At 47.1% G+C, this 21,992-nt stretch overlaps 1 protein-coding gene across 5 annotated transcripts in view; it reads right to left on the bottom strand.

The window, feature by feature from the left end:
* Positions 1 to 2,417: 2,417 nt before the first annotated feature.
* Positions 2,418 to 21,992, bottom strand: part of GALNT10 (polypeptide N-acetylgalactosaminyltransferase 10) — a 234,156-nt gene continuing 214,581 nt past the window's right edge. For 3 of the 5 annotated variants that reach the window (XM_054487866.2, XM_063665299.1, XM_063665300.1), the window contains 5 exons: positions 19,460 to 19,567; positions 13,604 to 13,825; positions 10,378 to 10,494; positions 7,456 to 7,605; positions 2,418 to 6,587 (listed from right to left, as the gene is read on the bottom strand). In XM_054487866.2, the coding sequence (XP_054343841.1) occupies positions 6,429 to 6,587; positions 7,456 to 7,605; positions 10,378 to 10,494; positions 13,604 to 13,825; positions 19,460 to 19,567 (756 nt within the window). In that variant the 3' untranslated portion in view covers positions 2,418 to 6,428. The remainder of the gene's footprint in view (positions 6,588 to 7,455; positions 7,606 to 10,377; positions 10,495 to 13,603; positions 13,826 to 19,459; positions 19,568 to 21,992) is intronic. The other 2 variants (XM_063665298.1, XM_063665297.1) reach the window with 2 other exon arrangements.

The following is a 21,992-nucleotide window of genomic DNA, read 5'->3' as shown; positions in this document are numbered from 1 at the left end:
GAATCCATTTACATTTAATGTAATTACCAATAAGGAAGGACTTACTTCTGCCATTTTGCTATTTGTTTTTTATGTCTTATACCTTTTTTGTTCAATTCCTCCATTACTATTTTCTTTCGTGTTATTTTCTAGTGTACCATTTGATTCCCTTCTCTTTTTAAAAACTATGTATTTTTGAGTTATTTTCTTAGTTGTTGCCCTGGGGGTTAAAATTAACATGTTAATTTAAAAAATTCTGATTCAGGTTATGGTATATGGCAACTTTGCTCTTATATAGCTCTGTCCCTTTCCTCCTCCTCTTTCTTGTTAGTTATTGACATATAAATTACATCCTTGCACATTGTGTGCCCATCAATAGATTTATAATTATTTAATTATGCAGTTTGCTTTTAAATCAGCTAGGAGAAAAAATGAGTTACAAAAAAAAAAAACCCTATCTATACCATCTTCTATATTTACCTATATAGTTATTATGACCAGTGCTTTTTATTTCTTTATGTGAATTTGAATTACTGGGCTTACCCAATGGGAGGCAGTGAGTGGCAGATGACTGGAAGGTAGAAAAGGAGGAAGGACAGGGTATGTATTCCTCCCATCTCCTCTTGTTTTGGCAGTAGCTGCAATTTACTACCTGCAGCTGCAGATCCCATTGGGAAGCCCCTGTTCCTGGCTACAGGCTTCTCTGCATTCTAGTAACACCACTGCTTCTTGCCTTTTCAGGCTTACGAGTAGTAACAGCTTCCCATTTCTGCTAGTCCTTAGGTGCTTCACCATTCTTTGTTGTTTCCTTAATCCCACCCATACTTCTGCAATAGTTCCTTCATTAAGCTCTCTTCTGTTACTCCAGGAGTGGGCTATATAATGACAATATCTTAGCTGATTCAGCATGCTCCATGACCTTCTTGCTAAGGTGAAGTTCTTATACTCTCACATGTACTTCTCCTTTGCAGAGCTTACCACAGTCCCTAACTATACACTTATTTTAATGATCATTTGTTTAATGTCTATTTTTCTAACTAGACTATAAGTGCCTTGCACAATCTTTTAATTTCTAGCAGAGTGCCTGGTATATAGTAGGCACTTGACACATTTTTACTGAATGATAGCTAATATTTTTCTCTTATCTATTTCATGGAATTCTTCTGAGAGTCTGGGGGGTACAACAGGTATAAAAGGCTTTAAAAATAGAATCTCTCCCCATGTCTACAACGCTGTAAGGTGTTATTGTGTGAGGATAACGTGAGCATGGGCATACTGAAAACCCGGTTGGACTGTCAGTCACCACGTCATCTTGGGTCAGAATTTCCCCTTTCTGTTAGTCAGCCTTCGTCAAGCCATGGTCCATAGCACCCTCTGGTGGTCCCTGAGTGACAGCATGAGGGGGCAGCTTCCAGCTTCTGTTCATTGTCACCTGTAGCTCCCAACGAAGACTCAATCATAGGACCACAGGTGGAGCTGGAAGCATCATCCAAAAACTTGTAATTTTACTGTGGAAAACAGGCCTAGTTGGAAGCAGCATTTGTACAAGATCTCACTGAGTTTTTCTGCAGAGCTGGGCCAGACAGTGCTCTTCCTACCATATCTAATACCTGATAGCATCAAAATGTTTTGGTAAGCAAGTACTCATGCCTGATGGGTGAGAATCAGAAATGAGTTATAGCTGGGTGTGGTGGCTCATGCCTGTAATTTCAGCACGTTGGGAGGCCGAGGCAGGAGGACTGTTTGAGGCCAGGAGTTCAAGAACAATCTGGGTAACATAGCAAGAGTCCATCTGTACAAAAAATAAAAAAAATTAGATGGGCATGGTGGTGTGTATCTGTGGTACCAGCTACTAGGGAGGCTGAAGTGGGAGGATCACTTGAGCCCACGTGTTGAAGGCTGCAGTAAACTATGAGTGCCACTGCACTCCAGCCTGGGTGACAGAGGGAGACCCCACCAAAAAAAAAAAAGTTATGCTTATTTCATATTGTCACTGCCCTCCTGAGATCCTCCACTCCTGGGTGTGACCCTTTGTGGGCTGTCCCATGTAACTCTTCAAGCTCACCTCCTTCTGCTCCTCCAACACAGAAACTTCTACTTACCTCAGGGCCTTTGCACTAGCTGTTCCCTCTGCCTGGAACTCTGTTCCCTGAAATCATCTTGGTTCACCCTCCTTCATGTCTTTCAGCTCTCACCATTCTGGGGTGGGGGTTGACCCCCACCCCAGTCTCTAATATATCATTGCTTCATACCCTTCATAGCCCTATTTGCATCTGAAATCATCTTAGCTGTTTTAGGTCTGCCTTCCACTCTAGAATGATGGCTGTCGGGAATTAGTTTTTAGTACCCAGCAGAGTGCCTGAGTCCGAAGTGGGTGGTCTACGTGAAGAATGATGGAAAGAAGAATGACACATGAGAAGGAAGAAGGCAGAGACCACTTTAGAGAAAGTCTGGAGGTTTACTCAACAACGTTCACAATCACAATTGTACATGGTAAATCAGTCTTTCACAAAGGCTCATTTTTCCAGGCAGGAGGAGAGGCTAGTGGTCTTGAGCTTTCGGCCTGGAATTCTAGTCTGAATTTTCAAATATTCCCTGCCTCCAACCCCTTTGGGATCCTAGTCTTCAAGCCAATAATAGAGCAGGAGTCTGACCCTGTTCTGTTGCCTGGCACGGCTGAATCAAAGCCATTCTGGAAGCAGATGTTAAGATGAACTTGTCACTTGGTATGTAGGTCCGACTCCCATCCCAGTGGTGGCAGTGGGCCTTGGCTCAAGATCAAGTTTGAACTAAAATATTACTTGGATTTTTCACAAAGAGTGTCCGTTGAAAGCAATAAGGAATTCCAGAACAGAACTGCACTTCTTGTCCCTCTCTCACACTTACAAAGCTTCAGAAAACATTAAAAATGCATTACCTCCTAGGAATTATAAAAGATCACCCAACTGTACAAACTAGATATCGCTGAAGCAGAGAATCTGATTCCTCAGTTACTACTGTAAAGTGCTTTGCCACTCTTTTTGAGACTCCAGAGACTAGGAAAATGGAGATGCACAGAGAGACATAAGGAGCTGTTTTCCAAGACATCACCTATTTCTTAAGGAAAAAAGAAATTCAACTGGTGGGACGTTTGAAAAGTGAATGTGATGTAGACTTTGGAAATCCATTTGCTACATCTTTAACAGAAACTGCTCTTTCTCTCCTGGACTGAATGTCACATCCTCTCGTCAGATTCCTCCTGTGGATGTGCCCCGTTCTGCCTGAGCGATTTTTTCCTAAAGGGAAGAATCAATAGTTTCTGACTGTTTTAAAAGCTGAAAGCTCCAACTGGAGGCAGAAGATGGGATGGCTTTTCACACACGTGCCTGCAAGTTTAGCCACCTCCAAAGGCCTTGTTCTTAAAGCAACAGTGCTGTTTGCATTATGAAATGTTTCTGGAGTTCCCCTTTGGAAAGGCTGCTGGTGGGCCACATGGTCACGATACTCTGAAGTCACACCCTACTTTGTGACCTTATCCTCAGAGTAAAGGCTTTAGAGGAAAAGGCACCCCACAGTCTCACCCATTACCTGGCTGTCAGCATCTCTATATGCTCCCGGCTGAGTTTTATTGAGTATCAGCTGGGGATGTGAGCAGAAACCTGAATCCTTGAGACAGGCGGTTTTCAAAAAGGAAGCCATTAACAATGAGTGGCTGAGTACTGGCAACTGATCAGTTGGTCCATGAAATGGAGCCAGTCAAATTCTGTCCTTCCTTCCCCTCCCACATACTTTGTCAGGTCCCAGGACCTACTGATGTGGGCTCAGCAATGACAAATGTTGGAGTGCTCAGAGGAGACACCCATCCCTTTTCAGGGTGTGAACCCAGACTGGAAAGGAGAACCAAAGGATGGGAAAGGCAGGCCCGGGATGGCTTGCTGCTGCTCCTGCTTTCACAGGAATCCTGGTCATGCCAGGAACACTGCCGCCCACTTGGGGCAGGACTATGTGGAAGTCTAGCTAGTGCTCGGCACCCCTTAACCCAATGGTGAGAAACAGGACAAACATGCTGGGGGTTCAGAGGGTGGACCGCAGTGATGGCCCCCAAACAGGTCCCAGTGAGGTAATGCAAAGCCTCCTCTCGGGGGCTGATGAGGCCTTCTAGGCCACAGACTAAACGCACTGCCCAGCCTTTAGTTTGGAGTGTGACTTGCACTGACTGGAATAAATCTGGCCTCTCACCCTTGGGGGACATCTCAGTCTCAGATCTTGCTCCAGGCCCAACATCTCCTGCTTGAAATGAGACATTAAGAAACACACACTCATCCAGTAGGAACTGCACACGCCACCAAAAATGTTCCCCTCCCCACAACCCTGCCCCTTTATGTTTGTCTAGCAAGGCACTAGGAAATGGTTCAAGTTTAGGGATTTGCTCTATATTTGCATTTTTCTTTTTAAAAGGCACAGTTTTTATTTTAATGATGCTGCATTGCTCTTTGATGATGAATCTCAATTCGACTCCTCAAACTGCCAACAGTCTTGTTATCGTAGATTCTAGAAGGGGCCTCATCTTTTGACTTCTTTCTATAGAGGGCCACTTCTAAAGCTACAGCACTCATTTGGAAAAGGACACTGGGATCAACATGTAAGCGTTGCAAGCACAGGGGCTGCCTCTCTTGCAGATAGGTGGCCAAAGCAGGGCTTGTGCTGGGCCAGAAGTGGAAGTAATTCCTCGCCAGCTACACATTCAGTCTGACTGGTGGATGATTGGGAGTGTTTGTCCCTCCCTCCTCCAATAATTGATGGCCTTGAGATCCGCCAGCATCTCAAAGGCAGATTCATGGCTCTGTTCCCAGACTTAGGTCTCAGTTATGTAATTGGTAAATGACACAATCAAGAGACTCAACACTAATTGGAATGCTGATTTCAAGTATTTCCTGGGCTAGCTGGTGGAAGCCATAGATTGTGGAATGTGATTTCCACTTCTGAATCAGTGGGTGGCAGGTTGGTTACAGAAATGCTTCCTATTAGTCTGGAGGCCCTCTAGGAGTCTGACATGTAATTAACAAAGCAAAAGGTCAACATGAAGGGCTGGCATGGAGTTGGGTGTATATCTGGCTGTGGGACATTGGGTTCTTTTCTCCACTGCAAGTGAGACTACAGTTGTGATGATGGTGGGAGGTTCCAGGGGTGCAGGTCTTCACCGAGGACCATGTTGTACCACAGCCTCTGCTGAGCTGAGGGACACATGTCCCCCTGCTTCCCCAACACCACCTACTTTGGATTTCACAGATTGTCTCTAGGCTGGGGGCTGCCTTGACTGTATTACACCTGGCTGGCTCCTTTAATCACAGCATTCTAGAAATCCATATTGGATGTAGAATACCAGAATCCTATGTAGCATCCTAGTTTGCAATCCAATTACAGAGTTCTTTAAAAATTCTGGAGTTCTATATGAGAACTAGAACCATGATGAGGTCAGAGGCAGGCACTTTGCCCACAGTTGATCCTGGAGGCCTCCAGACTCTGTGAGGTGAGCATCTCGCAGCACCTCTGTTCCTCTTTTGAGGCCAGTAATTGCCTGGGGAAGAGAGACAGGGAAATGGAAGCATGGATCAGGGCAAATCAGCCAGCATTTCTAGTTTGGAGGTCTACTTGGCCTTTTCCGTGGGCTCAGGGCCATCTGAAACACTGCCCTGTAAAGCTGGTGGCTGGGCTGTCCTTGTGCCTGGAGAGTGCTAAAATTGACATTTCAAACACCCAGAGAGCAGGGGGAGATATTCCGCATGTCCATAGCTGCAAAGAAATGTCTGGGGGGTCCCTCTTCTGACTCCTCACCTGGCAGCTGATCAGCATTCAGTACTGAACACTCTTAGGGCCCCAAGTATGGCCTTTGACCAGACCAAATCACCTGGGGTTGTGACAGAGAACAGAAGCTGGGCAGTAACTGCAATGTTCCCCCCAGGACGGCAGAAACTAAAAAGCCCCAAGAGGACTTCTTTCTCTTCTGCTGCAGATGAGTGGCATCGATACTAAAAGCTGCCCCAAACAGGCAAATTTTACCTTTCTTTCTAAAGCACCATCATGTAGGAGAGCCATCTGAGGGCTGGGCAACCTTGCAGGACTCACTTTTGGGTGGCCTAGGCTACCTTGGTATTCTCCCACATAATGTTCAAGGGGACATAGTGACAAAGTTGAAAAGGCTCTGTTACTTTTCCGTGATGTCAGCAGGGATTAAAGCAAGCTCTGCTCCCTGTGGGGCCTCTTGTGGGATATGCTCTTCACCCTACCCCCACAACTCAGGGGCTCAAGGACCAGGCAGACCCTAGCCCCTGAATCAAGAGCCCTCTTCACCCTGAACCATTTGGCCAGCACCTTTTACACCTAGTGCCCACAGGGCCCTGCCTCTCTTGAAAGAGGAAGGCTGCAGTGAGTGCCAGACCCTGGGGGGCCTGCCAAGGGGACATGAGGGCTCAGTTCCTATTGAATTTTTCCAAGACTGTTGAGTTGGTGTGTTCAAACAGCCACTGCTGGGTGAGAGAGGATGGGTTGCAGGTGTTCATGAAGATCCTATGGTCACTTTCACTGCAGTCCATGCAGCTGCCACTGACAGGGTGGTACAGGGTCTTGTCCTACAAAACATGGAGGTAATAAGCCAGACAGCACTGGAGACGTGGCCAGTCAAACCACAGCAACAATACCAGCAATGAGAAAGTGAGGAAGTGACTGACTAGCTGTTCACACACCTGTTGGTTTTCCTCCTGAGCACACAAGCCGGATGCTGCCCAGCCTCCCTTGCAGCTGGTATTGCCGTGGGACTGGGTTCTGCCCGCTGGGATGTGGCCAGAAGTGATGCATGCTGCTTCCAGGCCTGGGACCTAGACACTGCCCACGTCCTGTCAAACCTCACTGGTCCTTATGGGGGGGGGGTGTGTGTGTGTGTGTGTATGCGCTTTTCTTTTATCTTTATCTTTTTTTTTTTTTTTTTTTTTGAGACAGGTTCTCACTCTGTCACCCAGGCTGGAGTGCAGTGGCACAATCTTGGCTCATTGCAACCTCTGCCTCTCAGGTTCAAGTGATTCTCCTGCCTCAGCCTCCCGAGTAGCTGGGAGTACGGGCGTGAGCCACCATGCCCGGCTGATTTTTGTATTTTTAGTAGAGACGGGGTTTCACCATGTTGGCCAGGCTAGTCTCGAACTCCTGACCTCAGGTGATCCACCCACCTCGGCCTCCCAAAGTGCTGGGATTACAGGCATGGGCCACTGTGCCCGGCCGCACTTTTCTTTTTAAATGGAATCAGTTGCCAACATTTAAGACCTGAGGATTTCACAGTGAAGTCTAGATTTCTGACTACTCTTGAATGACTACAAAATCCGGCATGGTAGGTGTGTGGCACAAATAAATAAGTGGATGGGCTCTGATGAAAGAAGGGGTGAAGCACTATATCGCCTTAAAAAAAAATCAAGCAGGTGCCCTGCTCCCCCCGGCATGCCGTCTTACTTTGCGGTATTTCCACAGCTGGTTGCCCTTCATGCTGTGGCAGTCGTAGAGCGTGACAGGGCTGGTGTGGGAAATGGCATCAAAGCAGAACTTCTTGGTGTGCTGGGGGTCTCCAGGCCGGATGTCCTCTCTCCAGGTGAAGGTGAATACCTGTGCACGGGGCATCATAAATAGGGACAGCAAAGCCAAGGACTTTCTTTTTTTCTCCATTTTTTTAAATTATGGAAAAATTTAAACTCAAGAGGTCCAAAAAATAATATATTAACTATGCCTCCTGTTCTAACCACCTTGCTTTACTAACTTGGCCGGGTGCAGTGGCTCACCCAGTAGTTTGGGATGCCAAGGTGGGTGGATCACTTTGAGGCCAGGAGCTTGAGACCAGGCTGGCTAACGTGGTGAAACCCCGTCTCTACTAAAAATACAAAAATTAGCTGGGTGTGGTGGCATACGCCTGTAATTCCACCTACTCGGGAGGCTGAGGCATGAGAATCACTTGAGCCCAGGAGGCAGACGTTGCAGTGAGCCGAGACTGCACCACTGCCCTCCAGCATGGGGGACAGAGTGAGACTCTGTCTCAAAAAAAATAAGTTATCAACTCAAGGCCAATGTTGTTGCAGCTCTACTTCCACCCCTATCCTTACCCTCACAGTATTTTGAAGCAAATCTCAGCTATCATATCATGTCAGGTATAAACACTTCAGTAAGTGCCATTATAACATCTAAAAGTAGTTATTACAAGGTCCAAAATGTCATCAAATATCCACAGTTCAAGTGTTCTTGGGATTCTTTTTTTTTGTTTGTTTTTTGAGACGGAGCTTCGCTCTTATTGTCCATGCTGGAGTGCAATGGTGCAATCTTGGCTCACTGCAACCTCCACCTCCTGGGTTCAACCAATTCTCCTGCCTCAGCTTCCCAAGTAGCTGGGATTACAGGTGTGCGCCACCACGCCTGGCTAATTTTGTATTTTTAGTAGAGAAGGGGTTTCACCATGTTGGCCAGGCTGGTCTTGAATTCCTAACCTCAGGTGATCCACCAACCTCAGTCTCCCAAAGTGCTGGGATTACAGGCGTGAGCCACCGAGCCCGCTCAGGATTCTTATAAATTTCTTTTCACAGTTAGTCTGTTTGAGTCACGATCCAATTTGTTGATAACCTTTGTTTCTTTTCAGTAGCTTTACTGAATAATACTGGCATACAATAAACTGCACACATTTAAAGTGTACAATTTGATATATCTTGACACACGTTTACACCGAGAAACCATCATCATAATCAAGGTAATGAACATACCATCACCCTGCAAAAGTGTCCTCATGCTCCTCTGTAATCTCCTCCTCCTGTCCCCACCAACCCCCATGTCCTTAGGGCAGCCACTGATCTGCTTTCTGTTTCTAGAGATTAGTTTGCAATTTCTAGAATTTTCTATAAAGGAATCATACAGTATGTATTCTCTTTTGTCTCATTTCTTTCATTCAACATAATTTTGTTGAGAATCGTCTTTGTTCTAACAGCATTTATCAATAATTCATTGCTTGTTATTGCTGAATTTGCACTCCAGTTCCTTGTTATGGGACATCTTGGTGGTTTCCAGTTTTTGGCTATTACAAATAAAGCTGCTATGAACATTTGTGTGCAAGTCTTTGTATGGACATATGTTTTCTTTCTCTTGGATAAATACCTAGGAGTGGAATGACTGGTTCAGTGGTCAACTTTCTAAGAAACTGCCACAGTTTCCCAAAGTGGCTGTGCCATTTACACCCCCACCAGCAGCATACAGGTCCAGTTCATCCACATCTTTGCCAATCTTCAGTGCGGTCAGTCTTTTTAATAGGTGTGTGCTGGAATTTCCTTGTAATTGCAATTTCTATTTCTCTATTAACTAATGAAATTCAGCATTTTTAATATGCTTATTTGCCATTCATACACTTTTTTTGTAAAGTGCCCACTTTAAAATTAAAAAAAATTATTGACTTTTGAGAGTTTGAGAGGATAGAAGTCCTTTCATTTATATATTCTAGATACAAGTCCTTTATCAGATATATGCTTTACAAACATTTTCTTCCCATCTGTAGCTTGCTTTTTATTCATTTTGAATTAGTCCGGTTTTTCATTTTTTTCTTTTATGGATTGTGTTTTTGTTGTTGTATCTAAAAAATAATTGTTTAACCCAATGTCACTCTACGCAGGCTGCAGTGCATGGCACAATCACTGTAACCTCGAACACCTGGCTTCAAGAAAGCCTCCCCTAAGCTTCCCACACTGTTGGGATTGCAGGCATGAGCCCACTGTTGTCTGAGCAGTGGCTCTTCCTGCAGGCTGGCTTACCCTCTGCATCCCACCCATTCTGCAGGTGAGGCTGACCATGCCCCTAGGCTCCAAGAGTCAAGGTAATGAACGTACCCATCACCTCTCAAAAGTGACGGCTCTGTCCTCGTCAATATGAGGACTTCCTCACCTCCTGCCTAATCAGCTCAGGGACACAATTCATGGGAGCCCCAGGGCTTTTCCAGAACTCTTGGAAGGGGCATTCCTATCCATGGGGCTGCTGATGGCCACATCTGCTACTATATAGGAAGAGCCAGGTTGAGAATGAGGCCCGCAGAGAGGGAAGCACTCTCGAGAGATCCAGCAACATAATCAAGGCTTTTCAGGGACATGAGACAATAACGCACTTTTTGTTGAAGGCCATTTGGGCTGAGTGTCCATCACTTGTAACCAAAATGGTCCAGACTGATGATTTTATTGCAATGTGAAGGAATCCCCTTTCCACAGTGTTCAGGAAGATCTTAAAACTCATCCCTGGGGCTGACTCTTGTCATTTATCACTGACCCATGCCTCTCCCTCCCAGCTGGCTGTGTCAGCACCCCAGGCTGCAGATGTTTCAGAGAACCTGGCTGCCAGTCCCTGAGGGGCGGCCCTTACCTGCATGTTGTTCCAGGCAGCCTCCCCGCGGCCCCGGATGCAGCCCTCTAGCCTTAGCGGGGAGCCCAAGGCCCCGTGCTTTGTGTCTGCGCACAGCCCTGTGCCCACATTTCGGATCTGAAAGGGAAAGAGGGAAGAAGTGGACCACTGAGGTGCCTTAAGGTGCCCACCGGGTCCCTGCCAGGTGAAAGGGGAAACCAAGGGGGATACATTAGCTGGATTAAGCTTCAAATCGTCTTGATAAAGCTTGCCCTGGGCTGTCGGAAGTACCTTGAGCCTCTCAATAAAGGAAGACTCAGTCCACAGATTGTAATCCTCAAAGCACTGCTGTGTTTAGAGTATGCAGAGTCCCGGGTTGGTGGTGGGGCACAGGAGATGAGGAGTTGGTAAAGGACTCCCTGGCCCCACTCCTGGAGAAGTTGAACCGACAGGTCCAGAAACCAGATTTTACCCCCATTCCAGGTGACCCAGGTGCAGGTGGTCCAGGGACCATACCTTGAAAGCGCCTAGAAAAGGACATGAAACCTTTGCTGTATGTCATGGACTGTCTCTGTCCCTTAGGACAGGTGAATGGCAAGAGGTGGCAGGAGGCCCCCTCACCCCCTGCTGACATCCAAAGAACAATAGTTTCCTCTTCCCCTTCAACCATGAAGACGGGTGTGGTGGGAAGAGCACTGGGCTAGGAGTCTGAAGCCCTAGGCTGCTCACTTGCTTAGCCAACAAATACCGATTGGGTGCTTACTGTGGGAAGGTCGTTGTGCTAGGTGCATAGTGTCACATCATATGGTTCCGACCTTACAGATATCAATCCTACTTTGTCTGAGGGATAGGGGGCTGTGGTGGCTATGAAAATGCACCACCCAATTTCCTGTTGTAGAGAGTCACATTGCACCCAGATCCTGTATTCTGAATCCACCACTGTGTCCACCCATGGATGGATCCCAGCCAATGGGTGAGGCAGACCCACTCTTGCAAGATGTTGAACTCCTCTGGCTGGTGATTTGGCTTGGGGACTCTTCATCAACCTGGCCAAAGCTTCCTTACAGCTTTACTGCAGTCTTGGACTCTTCTTATCCCGGCTCTCCTTCCTTCCCTCACCCCTTCGCAGAGGTAAGACCAGTGTTGTGGTCTCGTGGCTCTCCTAGTCTCCCCAGGTGTCTTCATTTTTCCTCTCAAGTATTTTAACCATTAATCTCTTGCGTGTCTAATCCCACTGTGGCATCTGCTTCTTGGAGGACTTGAACTAACACAAGCGAGGAAGCCAACAAACTGGTAAAGAGCCAAAGAGTCTCATGAGGGAAGTCCACACAGCAGTGCTCCTGCAAACTGGTGGTGATGTTGGGGTAGGCTAGCCAGGCAGCTGAGCCAGGCAAGGGCTCTGTGATCTGCTGTGGGAATTTGAGCAAATCACACCTGGTGTTCCTGCCAGCCCACCATGCCTCTCCCCTTCCTCTGGTAACACCACCCCGACTTTCCATGGGGCTACTGCTCCCCATGCACCCTGTGGCCAGCCGTAGCGTCCATCCTACCCTTGCTTTCCTTCTTCCCTGATGGCCCCAGTGATGGGTGCAGGATCCAAGAATAAGACTTGATTCCTGCACCTTTACTGGTATATTGGGAAAGAGGCATATACTTTCTGCTGGGTTGGCCAAGCAGTAGGGGTTGGTCAGCCTGAAGCTTCTGGAAGCCATTTTGATACCTTTAGCATGAGGCCAATACAAAAGGAACATGAGTTCAGCAGGAGAAAAAGAGACTGACATCATTTGAGGCCCTGGATCCAGGTTGTCTTAAGCCATAGCTACCCCAGGCTCCTATGTGAGTCAAACACAATATATTCCCCCCATTTTTTTACTTTAAATTGGTCTTCTGAAAGAGCCCCAACTCTTATGCTCCCCTTTTCCAAGCTCCAACCTATCCATCTATGAATGGGTAGGTCCTCTCAGCTCGGGGACCCAGGATCCCATGATGGCATGCTCGTCTGCCCACAAAGACTGGTCTGCCTCGGCCAGCATGGGCCTCACGGGCCGCACCATGTGCAGTTCACAGGGCCCCATGCTCAGGAGGGCCTGGCTTGATTTAAAGTTCTGCTGCCGCTGTCTTGAAATTCTGAATAATTTTATCTTTGAACTGTTTTGTAAGTGAAATCTGATGGAACAGTGGAGCGTGTGCATGAGCAGGAAAGCATGCTATTCCTCTCTGCCCTGTCTGCATGCAGCATGTGCAAAGACACTGAGTAAATGGGGGAACTGGTGGTCCCAGAGGCCCTGCTTTCCCTTCAAACTGGAACTCGCTCTGGGTGTGCTAAGAAGGGCAACAGCATCCTAAGAAGCAGGAACGACCAACAAGTTCTGTCATGTTCTTTCTTACTTGCGTTACTGCCCCATGTTAGCCAAGAACTTAAGAAGGAAAGGGAAAGATAAGGCAATCCTTAGTTCCTTTTCTTTTTTGAGGCAGGGTCTTGCTCTGTCACCAAGCTGGAGTGCAGTGGCACGAGCACAGCTCACTAGAACCTTGACCTCCTGGGCTCAAGCAGTTCTCCTGCCTCAGCCTCCGAAGTTGCTGCAACTACAGGCACGTATCATCACACTTGGCTAATTTTTTTTTTTTGGTAGAGACAGTGTCTTCCTATGTTTCCCATAGGAAAATGTTTTCAAACTCCTAAGCTCAAGTCATCCTCCTGCTTCGGCCTCCCAAAGTGCTAGGATTACAGGCCTGAGCCACCGTGCCTGGCTCCTTAGTTCCTTTGCCTTCCAGCCCTTTCTTACTCATCAGTAAATGGAAGGTAGAGAGTGTTGGAAGAATATGCACTTTATCAAGAAGTGAAGTAAAAACAAGCTGAGTTTGTTGTGTGCCATGTTTAGACTGTTCTGGTGAAAAATACTTATGCATGCAGCAGGTGGGCAATACAGATCATCTCATTTCACCCATTCTGAACATGAGTTACATGCTGTTAATTTGCATTTTAAATTGTCACTGCATAATATAAAGATGAAAGGTAAAATTCATGCTAATAACTTAAAGTTTTAATTTTTCTACACTGAGAACACTAACTAGCAAGTAAAAATACACCATAACAGGGCTAGAGAGAGACCAGGAAAGAAAGGAAACAATTTCATATTCATGCCTTTCCTCCCTGCACTTACTTTCTACCTTTTGAACATGGGATCTCCATTTGCATTTTGCACACCCCTTAAATTATGGAGCCAGCCCTGCCCTCCAGACTCACCTCTCCCCAAGCTGCAGCCGGGGGCTCCACGGGTGGGTAGAATTTGGGCAGGTCCCAGGCTATCTTCGTCATAAACCACTTGAAACTCTTGCAGTTAAGGGAGGTGCGGAGCTTTTTCTGGACGGCGACATCCCCAGCGGAGAGGTGGCGGTATTCAGGCCGGCGCTGGTAAATGTACTCTGCATACTCGTCCATCCACACTTCGGCCACCCGCTTAAGGTTCTATGGGGCAAGAAGCAGTGGAGGGGTCAGTCTTTCCAAGAAGCCAAAGCCAGGCAGTGGGGTGAAAAGGGTCCTGGCAGGTCGAGGTCAACCCTTCTTATTTTATGTTGCATCAAAAATCCCAGCCCCACCGCGAGTTTAGGCCTTCTGTGTTTCTATTTATCATTATGCACGTTTTAAGGGCTTCACAGCTTATAGTTGGCCCATAGGCTGCTGTTATTTTGCCTGCCCATCTTCTATCCCATCTTCTTCTAGCGATAGCCCCCACTGATTTTCCTCTGGGCAGCCACCCTGTCTCCCCGTCAGCTCATGTGGCAGGAGGAAAGGCATGGACCCAGCCTGGCTAATGTGAATACAGGTGCTCCTGGTGCAGCGGCTGGTCAAACAGCAGACCCATTCCCTAAGCCCCACCAATCACAACCAACAGGCATCAGCCTTGGGATTTTTGCAGGAACTATTGGAAGAATCGCTCTGTTTCTGCTTGGATTGCTGGGTAAGACAGGATGCCAGCCAGAGCTGCTGGGCCATATGGCCTCCAAGGAGAGACAAGGAGAGCCTGTCCAAGGATGAAATCAACCCAGAATGAAGCAGAGCGGAGGGCTGGATCCAGGAATGCATTCCGCCTTTTAACACCAGAATCCAGCCATGTCTGAAGCTAGAGCTACCTCGGACTTTCCAGTTACAGGAGCCTGTATATTCTTTCTTCACTAAGCCAATTTGATTTGGCTTTTTGTCATTTTCAACTGAGAGTTTTGACCAAGTTACGTGATAAAAGCAAATTATAATTTGAAACCAAAAGGTGTAATTCCATCAGCAGCTGGAATTTCTAATAATCCTTTGAGGTGCAAAGGTTGCTGCTACTTTCATCATGAAGCACAAAGATAATCAGTTTTAAAAAATGACAGCCACATGATTGGCAAGCAGAGGCAGCAGGTGAGGAAAGTGTTTTTGAGTAGACTTGGGGACAGAGGAAGAGGGAATTCTTATGCATGGGATGAAAATTCTTGATTCCATCTGCAGTGTAGACCCCACCCCAGTGAGAACTTCTGATATGTGATATATCTGAGAGCAAAACTTCAGGGTTCAGGGGAAATTCTCTGCTCCAAAACGTCTTTCTTCAACCCCTGGCTGTTGTCCCCCCACCCCAATTTTAACTCTTCAGTTTTACCTCCTTCGTAAGTTTTTCCCTACTGCAATCTAAAATTTCCTCTGAAAGGTTAAAGGGGAGTTAGCACTTTAAGCTGTTATCAGTCATTTGCACCTCAGTGTGAAGGACTGCTCTAGGAGTAGCAGGTCAGGCAGGGGTCCCAAATGTTTAAATGTCTTCTATAAAGTGCCAGATAGTAAATACTTAGGCTTTGCAGACCATATGGTCTCACCTCTGATGTAGCTATAAAGCAGCCATAGACACCATATAAACGGTGTGGCTGGGTTCCAATAAAACTTGTGGATATGGAAATTTGATTTTCATGTATCACAAAATATTCTTCTTCTTTTGATTCCCGTTCCCTCTAATGATTTAAAAATGTAAAAACCATTCTTAGCTCACAGGCCATACAAAAACAGGTTGCTGACTCTTGAGTAATAGAGAAGGAAACCAACATGAGGGAGGCCCCCGCACTGGAGACAAAATTCACCAGTTCCCCCATTTTGCTGGCTCTGAGTTGGGGACCAGGAAACAGCTGAATTTCCTTGTTGCTACCTAGTTCTTCCTGAGTGCTGAAGAGCCCACAGTGGGTTAGAAAACAGCTCAGGAACAGTGTTTATCCTCACCAGGCCCCTGAACAGAAAAGGCTGTGTTTAATTTAAAACTGTGCTAGAGGAAGTTGAAGGCCTAACAGAGACTGTATACATGAACACTCTAAAACACAATATTTCCTCTGCTTTTTCCAGTATGTCCACCAGGCACTTTTGGCTCACTGTCTAACCTGCTCGAGTCACAGAGGTAATGAGGGTAGTTTCACTCCAACTGAAAACAAGTCCGGACACTCTGACCATGGCCAGACTGGTTAAGAATGATAGTGAAATTTCTCATGGATGGGAATTGAACAATGAGAACACATGGACATAGGAAGGGGAACATCACACTCTGGGGACTGTTATGGGGTGGGGGAAGAGGGGAGGGATAGCATTAGGAGATATACCTAATGCTAAATGGCGAGTTAATGGGTGCAGCACACCAGCATGGCACATGTATACGTATGTAACTAACCTGCACATTGTGCACATGTACCCTAAAACTTAAAGTATAATAATAATAAAATTAAAAAAAAAGAAAAAAATAAATAAAAGTGAAAGTTCAGAAGTTAAAAAAAAAAAGAATGATAGTGAAATTTACCAGTGTTATTCTTAAAGGATTGAATAACATCATATTTTAATTCTAATTATAATTAGCATTTTAATTACTATTGCATAATTGTATCCTCCAGACATAGCTTGAAAAGCTCTTTCTCCCAGATTTTGAACTTTTTTTGTTACAGTTCACTGTTTGCACCAAAGGAAATGACTTTACACTTATTTCTCTCACATCTCCCCTTGTTAGAGACATAAAAAGGACCCTGGGATTTTAGTGGGCTTCGGGCTCCTCATACCTCTACTCTCAACACCTTCCTACTTCTGAGTCCCAGTCCCATCTGAGGCCCAACTGTACTTCTTGTGCTTGGATTACACAGATTTGCCTGGATCCTTGGAGTAAGTCTCCATTTTTGTTTCAACAAGTTTGAGTAGTTTCTGTTATTGCCTTCCCTAAGATCCTTTTTCCAGAGGCAAAGATAAGAAAGATTTCAGCAAGTTTAGTAAACAATGTAAGACTGGCTACTTGTTCCTGAGGCAGGCAAGCTGGTGGACAGCTCATCCTTCCTGAACTGCTTGTACCTCAAGGCTGTCTGTCTGTTTGTCCTTCCGGAGTCCGTACAATCTCAGTTTCTCTCTCTGTCTGGCTCTCTCAGAGCTATTGGGACAACTCTCAAATCTATCAAAATGATCATCTAGGGGACAATGCTCTAGAAGGCTTAGGATGTGGTTGTTAAAACATTGAACACTTTTTCTTCCCCCCAAGATGGAGTCTTGCTCTGTCGCTCAGGCTGGAGTACAGTGGCACAGTCTCGGCTCACTGCAACTTCTGCCTCCCAGGTTCAAGCGATTCTCCTGCCTCAGCCTCCTTAGTAGCTGGGATTACAGGCACACACCACCACGCCTGGCTAATTTTTGTATTTTTAGTAGAGATGGGGTTTTGCCTTGTTGACCAGGCTGGTCTTGAACTCCTGACCTCAGGTGATCTGCCCGCCTTGGCCTCCCAAACTGCTGGGATTACAGGCGTGAGCCACCACGCCCGGCCCACTGAACAAATATTTTAAATGTGGTCTGCAAGTAATTAAGGGTTGTTAGTCACCATAATAAAAGGCCGCACCTGATTCAGGCATCTCTGTGGTTCTGCAAACCTACACATAATCAGACCTGATGGATCACAGAGTCCCTGGGGAAGAAGCCATGAGGCACCACTCAGATTGTTAAGTGGCTTAAAGCCAAACACAGGACGCTGCTTCAGTACAGATTGCTAAAAGAGAAATACGTTAAAATGCCTAAACACAGAATTTAGATAAGACTTTTAAATACACGTTCCAGTCTTTATTGTTAATATTGATGCTAACACTAATAATAGCAGTCACTGTTTAAGGAACAATTGCTATGTGCCAGGTACCTGTCAGACCTACACGGGTTTGAATTCTGGCTCTAGTTACTTAACGTTTCCATCGCCAACATCACATGTTTCATGTTCCCCATCCCTAAAATGGGGTTAAAAACAAGTGAGAATTAAGTGAGATAAGTAAAATGCTTTGCATGCCTGGCTCCAAGGGAATTTTTATAAGCGTTACTACAGTTAGCTCTTATCCACTGAATTAATCTATAATAATGGTTCTATAACAAGCAGGAGGCGGTAATGTCTCTTTATCAGGTGGGCCTTTTTTTTAAAAACAACAACAACAACAACAAACTTTCTTTGAGACATGGTCTCGCTTTGTCACCCAGGCTGGAGTGCAGTGGCACACACAGCTCACTGCAGCCTCGACCTCCCTGGCCCAAGTGATCTTCCCACCTCAGCTTCCTGAGTAGCTGGGACTACAGGCACACACCACTGCGCCCGGCTATTTTTATTTTTAGGTGAGCCTTATCAATAACAGCTCTGCAGAGGAAAAGAATGCTTTAGGGTTGCTCCTGGTCTGGAGTTGGGGTGTCCCGGTGGTCCCTTGTAGCCAGAAGAGTCGCAGTCTTGGGCGTACCGAGAGAGCGTGCGCTTTTCCCGCCTGGCACCCTCCTCAGGGATCGCCAAATGGCCTTTCAGAAGAACGCGATTCCTGCTTCAAGGGGCTGAACCTAGAACCCACTCGCGGCCCGTGTCGGATGGGGCTGTGGGCAGCGCGGATGGCTGGTGAGGGCGTCGTTAGGCTCTGCTACCGCTGGAGGGCACTGCCGGCTCTCCTTTCCCTCCACGCGGCCCCTGACACTTCCCGGAGCTCAGCTCTCACCCACTGATGGCGCTCGGGTAGACGCGCGGCCTCTTTGAGCCTCTCGGCTTTCCTTGTAAGTCACAGGACAACGCTCTTCTAGGAGCCGGGGGCTGCAATTCTACACGTCAAGGTTGTCAAGTGGAGGAGGAGGCAGCACCCTGGACAGGAGGCAGTGCGGTCTAATGCCAACCCGGCCAGCATCGGGGTCTCCTGGCCGGGGCGGGACTCAACAGGCTCCGCGGAGGGAAAGCTGTGCGAGGGTCCCTTCCAGCTTCCCCGCAAGGCTCTTTCTATCCTCTGGGGACCCTCCCTCCTCTTCATTTTTCTTTTGTGGTCACCTGGATTTATTTATTTTTTTCCCAATACATTTAATATCAAAAACAAAAACAAACTCTGGCTAACAGATTTCCATTTGCAGCCAGTGGCCAATTTAATTGAAGCAATGATTGATACAAACCATTTTAAGGCAGTGAAACAGTTTGACATGCAGAGGTTTTGGCAGTAAGAGTAGACAGGGGGTGAGGAGAAGAGAAGGACACTGACATTTATGAAGCCCACTTCCCCTCCAGCAACTTAGTACACAAGCTTTCCCAAACACACCATACCATACCGCCTGTATTAATATTTATCTAACATGTTTCTTTACATCACCTCTGGTCTAACTTTGCACCTACTTTAGCTGTATGCTAAGTAATAATATCTGTGAAATTACAGGTTAGCTACACGAATACACATTAATTTAGAATCCACATTAACTTAAACACATGAACAAGAAAACGTTCCTGTGTTTGCTGCCTAGGATCATCTCCTCTGTCACACTTTGGGAAACAGTATCCCTCTTTAATTCTCCTGGCAATTCTGGGAGTTGGAAAGAATTAGCTCTCTTTAAACAAAGGAGGAAACACAGGTTCAGAGGAGTTAAGCAACCCTCCCCAGGTCACATAGCAATGAATGGTTAAGTAGGGATTTAAGGGAGTTCTTTTAAATCAGATTTCACCTGGAGAATGGGAGGCACATCCTCAAACCCAGATACCACATAACACAGTCTAGGGCCCCAGGGTGCCTCAGTGCAGCTGATGGTCCTAGGCCAACCCCTTCTCCCCCCCAAGGAAAGCCACCACCTTACCCGGGCCAGGCTGACTCCGGCCGGGACCTTGTAGGGCACATACTTCCTGTAGATATGGCCCACCCTGGAGCAGGGGATGTCCTCCATGCGGCCCCCACACATCCACACCTGCATGGCAAGAAGGAAGAGAGATGATGACATTTCTGCTTCCAGTTCACCATCCCGCCAGGCCAGCATCCCTTAGTGCACTCAGCAAAAGCATCAGCCTGGATTGTCTGCTGAAGCCTGGATCACAGACCTAATGACATGGGAAAACACAGTAATATAATAACAGCAGTAAAAACAGCTGACAGCACTGAGTGCTTACCACTGCTACACACTATGCTAAGATGGTCACACACACAACCACACTTAAGCCTCATCAGAAAACCTATAAAGTAGGTAGTAACATTTTACAGATGCTGAAATGGAGGCTCAGAGAAGCTAAGAAATGTGACTAAGTTCACAGAGTAAGTGGTGGAGCCAAAATTTAAACCCTGTTTTAGCTGACTTCAGAGTCTGAGCTCTAATCCACTATGGAGTGCTGTGTTGAGAATGCTAGGGTGGCATCGGGGGATCAGTGGGAAAGACCATGATCACAAAGTGACATCAGCCACAGTATAAGTAGTCAAGGTGGCACACAGGTTCCGTAGCTTTACTGTCACATATTTATTTTCCTCCTGATCTATGAGCCTCTCGCTGGGTCTCCCTGAGCAGTTCTGTCAGCCTCCCTGCCCTGCCTTCTCTGAGTCTGGCTTGCTAGGCTGTGCAGCTGGGTCTTGCCGCAGTGTGGGATCTGATGGTTCTCTTTGCGTCCCTCTCCCAGGGAGGAGTATTTGACATCACAGAGAGCTCCTGAGTTTGCCCACTGGTCTGACAGCAACTTGGGAATGTGAACATGTACAGCCAATACTGACTCATACCCACTGAGGGGCCCAGCCTACACAGACCCTCCTTGGGAGGCCTGGGTTTGAATCCTGGCTCAGCCACTTACCCACTTTATGACTTTGATCAAGGTACTTAACTTCTCTGAGACTCAGTTTCCTGTAAAGAAATAGAGGAGGCAGGACTGGAAGATGAGATACTGCGTGTAAAAGGGTTTAGCACAAGATCTGGTGCATACTCAGGACACAGCAGTGAATCAGTCAGCCGAGGACCCAGCCTCCAAAGTGGTCTCGCAATCCCTGCCTCCTCGTATTTGTGCCCCTGTGTAGATGCCTCCCAGTGAGTCACATGAGGACTGACCTGTGTAACCCACAGGATACTGCAGAAATGACGGTCATAAAGATGCCGTGGCTTCCACCTTTCTCTGTGGGACCACTGGCTTTGGAAGAGCCAGCTGCCATGTTTGAGGACACCCGAGCCATGCTATGGAGAGGTCCATGAGGTGAGAGCTGAGGCCTCCTGCCCACAGCACTAATTTGCCAGCCAGGTCACTGAGCCACCGAGAAGCAGAGGTGGTGGTCAGTCAAGCCTGCAGATGACTGCGGCCCTGGCTCATGGCCTGACTATTCCCCTATGCGAGACCCAAGGTGGAGCTATCAAACCAAGCCACTCCCAAATCCCTGGCCTAGGGAAGCGCTATCATCATAACTGTGTATTGTGTTAAGATGGATTCTGGGGGTAATTTTTCCTGGCATAGGTAACTAACATGGGAGATGGTTTCAGGTGGCGATGGCAGAGCAGGGCCATTGCATAGATTCATTGTGGGGGTGTTTGGGATGTGAGAGATGCTACTTTATCCTCCCCAGTCAGGGAAAGCCTCACTTCGGAGGGGATGTTTGAGGTGGAACCGAGAAGGTGAAAGTAAAGGCAAGGGAACAGGTGGGAGAAGAGCAAGTGCAAAGGCACCAGGGCAGGGCCAAGCTTGGCATAATCAAAAAGAAAGCCAGGACAGGAGCAGAGGGAGAAAGGGGAAGAGGGATGGGAGGGGAGGCCAGAGAGGCGGGCAGGGCTCCCACAGGGGCCTCACGGGGCAGAACAAGGAGTCTTCACAGAAGGTCTTCAGTGAGGGAGACACACAATCCACTTACATCTTACAAAGATGACTCTGCCTGTGGGGTGGAGAACAGCCTGAAGGGGCAGGCCTGGGGAAGAGTAGGCCCGGGAGGCTCTTGCAGTCATCCTGATACGAGGCCGTCCTGACCCTGGGTGAGGGGCGCTGAGGCGATGGGGGGACACACTGGATTCAGGACATTATTATGAATCCGCTACCATATTCTCTCATTTGTGGAATGGGGGGCAGGAATGGGGATATCTGCAAACCAGATTCTGTGCAAAAGTGCTCTGTTCAGTTGGAACTGCTTGATGAGGTCGTGGGGATTGGGCTTCACATCTTGATTAATTCGGGGGCTCTAGAAGGGCTTGCTCTTCCACCTGGCTCCTAAAAGGTCCTTTGTTCCCCACTACTTCCTGCTATCTCCATCTCCAGCCCTGATGTACTCTGGCCCTCCCGAGAGGGGATGTGCACAGGGCTGCAATTAGTGGAAGTGCTGCCTGGAGAAATGCAATTATTTTCTGATCTTGGGGGAGAAAGAAAAAATCCAGCCAGTCA

Source organism: Pongo pygmaeus, chromosome 4, assembly GCF_028885625.2.
Source record: "Pongo pygmaeus isolate AG05252 chromosome 4, NHGRI_mPonPyg2-v2.0_pri, whole genome shotgun sequence".
NCBI classification, from domain to species: Eukaryota; Metazoa; Chordata; class Mammalia; order Primates; family Hominidae; genus Pongo; species Pongo pygmaeus.
Note: the sequence above shows the minus strand (reverse complement) of the source record. Positions and strands in the feature narration are given on the sequence as shown.